The following is a 2,743-nucleotide window of genomic DNA, read 5'->3' on the forward strand; positions in this document are numbered from 1 at the left end:
GATGGATGGATGGATGGATGGATGGATGGATGGATGGATGGATGGATGGATGGATGGATGGATGGATGGGTGGATGGATGGATGGAAGGACCGATGGATAAACCAAGGCGGGGACCCACCCCGACGTGTGGGGTCAAATTCAATACTCGGTCAGTTTCGGACGCTTCGTCGCGCCCGCCGACCCTACACGTGCGCGATCCCCTAGGTCGCTGTGACGTCGGTTATAAACAGCCAATGCGCGCGCACCGGCAAATGCAGTATAGCGAGAAACAAAAGGCGTTTAGAGAAGCGGAGACAAATGCCCTCGAGAAGAGTAAATAATGGGTGAGGGGAGCCGATGGCAGCTGGGAAAACATTCGTAATGATTTAGTAATCGCGGACAGACGGACGGCCACGCCCCCGCGGTGCAGCAGCATACATTAGAGCATCCGCGCGTGCTCGCCACGACATGGCCGACATCACAAATATTTGTGGAGGTGGGCCGCACGTACTCATCCGGTGACCGGTAGCGGGCGGACGAGATTGGAGGGAGATGAGAAGGAAAGTTTGTAACGGAGAACTGGTACGCGTGGGGCAGTTGGCGAGCTTAAATGCTGACGTCACACAATACATATACAGCCCTCAGAGAAACTTGATCAGACAGGTAGGGACAGGTAGTGATGATGATGATGATGATGATGATGATGATGATGATGATGATGATGTTGATAACCTGATGAAGAATATGAGAGCTGTAACTGCTAGATATGTAGAAGTAATAAGTATATTATACGTACCATATTTACTGGTCGGTTTGCCTGTTGCCCGTATCCGCTTGTGCATCATCTCGACAAAATGTTTTGACCGTTCGTTAAAAAGCCTGTACTTGCGCTGGAACATGTATGGTTGGTCGTGGGCTCTCTCCTGATTCACGTGCGTCCAACTTGCGGGATCGCTCAACGGACTACTTTCCACCTGTAAAAATCACCAGAACACCTATAGGTGAGCTTCTCGAAGATCCGTCAGAATCCAGTGACGTTATAACATCGGATTTTCTTTTACTGGCGCAGGACTCTGTACGGCAAAACGTGTTTAAGATACGCGACAAACGACTGAATGCATGTTGCTCGATATTGAGCATAGCAGAATAATAAACGCGTACAGAGAAAGATTTGTATATACGATGTATCCGCCACGACCACAGACAGAGCGGCTCGCGTCTTATTTAAATGATATTATCGGTGGCTAGTCTACTGAAGAACAGTGAGATCGAATTATTGCGAGTAAGGGGGAGGACGGAGAGCGTAGAGTCTCCCAGGTGACGTCTCGAACAAGAAACACTGAATATTTGACTCATCATGTATGCGTGGTGGACGGACATGACAGCAAAGTATGCATGGCAGGCGGCAAACGCAGCTCCCGCGACCACTCGGCGAAAATTCAATTATCATGAGCGCGCCGTGGTTTTCTCCTCTTCGTGTTTTACTTTCGTTGTTCTCTCTCTTTCTGTCTAGCTCTCTCTCTCTCTCTCTCTCTCTCTCTCTTTCTCTCTCTCTTTCTTTCTCGGTCGCGTCTTTCTCTTCGTATTTTTCATTCGCGGGCCTTTGCTGTTTTAAGATGGGCAAGAGTTGGTAAAGCGAGAGTGGCATTTATCTGCGTGATGTGTTTTTCGGGTGTCTGATTTTGCGGCGGAAGTGTCCGCGGCTTGCGTAACGAAGCGGAGTAAAACTCCTGCTAATACAGATGATCTCAGTTAGATACAAATTAAGTTAAAAATAACTAACACTGACACAAACAACTTTAACTTAATTTGGATCTAACTAAGACAATCTTTATTAGCATTGTGAACTATAGAGATTCGATGAAATTATTCAATCATCTATTGGGGGATTTCTCCTGCTACTGGCGTGTGAGCGGAAACGGGGGACCGGTTACCTGGTGGATAAACGAGGGTAGCTGGCACACGCACGCACGCACGCACGCACGCACGCACGCACGCACGCAGGTGCCCGATGACCACATTGGCAGCACATATCTCTCTCATCGGACGGGAACGCCTTGAGAGAGCCGATTACCCGCCCAGCTCAAACATTTGACTTTAGCCTCGCATTCCAAGTCGGATAGCGTCACACGTACTCACCAGTACACCCGCACGCACGCACGCACGCACGCACGCACGCACGCACACTTCACCGGCAGTGCAGGTTAAATGACTTGCTCTCATCGCGAAATTTTTTTTCGCGATATCACATGAAACCGTTGCCCGAAGCAGCTTTCCGCGCAAATGGAATATAAACTTGTTTATTAAACTACATTCTTATACGATGTGATGTGTGTGCTGTGTAAGAGAAACAGCTCGGCTTGCACTGGCCATACCTGTGCACACTCACGCGCTACGGTCCAAACGTAAGGTCATGCTTTCGGACGACGTCGCTATCACATATACCTGTTTGCACTCCACCGATAACATTTGCCTATTTCTAGAGTTGATCGCGGCTTATATATGCGAACAGAACGCGTGATAGAGAGAATCTACCCGCAGGAATGTCACGAGTAACGCGATGCGAAACATTCTTCACCGGTTGGTGAATTAAGGGAGCGGTTGATAGAGGTAGTTGACGTACAGTGAGCGAGAATAGGGAGATATATAGACCGAGAAAGAAAGAGAGAGAGAGAGAGAGAGAGAGAGAGAGAGAGAGAGAGAGAGAGAGAGAGAGAGAGAGAGAGAGAGAGAGAGAGAGAGAGAGAGAGAGAGAGAGAGAGA

The 2,743-nt window shown here is 48.7% G+C and overlaps 1 protein-coding gene across 1 annotated transcript in view; it reads right to left on the reverse strand.

The window, feature by feature from the left end:
- The window catches only part of LOC106814258 (fibroblast growth factor 18-like), a gene marked incomplete in the record, with an annotated part of 28,839 nt that overhangs the window by 12,539 nt on the left and 13,557 nt on the right, over nucleotides 1-2,743 (reverse strand). The window contains 1 exon segment of the mRNA XM_014818554.1: nucleotides 777-954. Within this exon segment, the coding sequence (XP_014674040.1) occupies nucleotides 777-954 (178 nt within the window).

This window comes from Priapulus caudatus, unplaced genomic scaffold, assembly GCF_000485595.1.
Source record: "Priapulus caudatus unplaced genomic scaffold, Priapulus_caudatus-5.0.1 Scaffold893, whole genome shotgun sequence".
Lineage (NCBI taxonomy): Eukaryota > Metazoa > Priapulida > Priapulimorpha > Priapulimorphida > Priapulidae > Priapulus > Priapulus caudatus.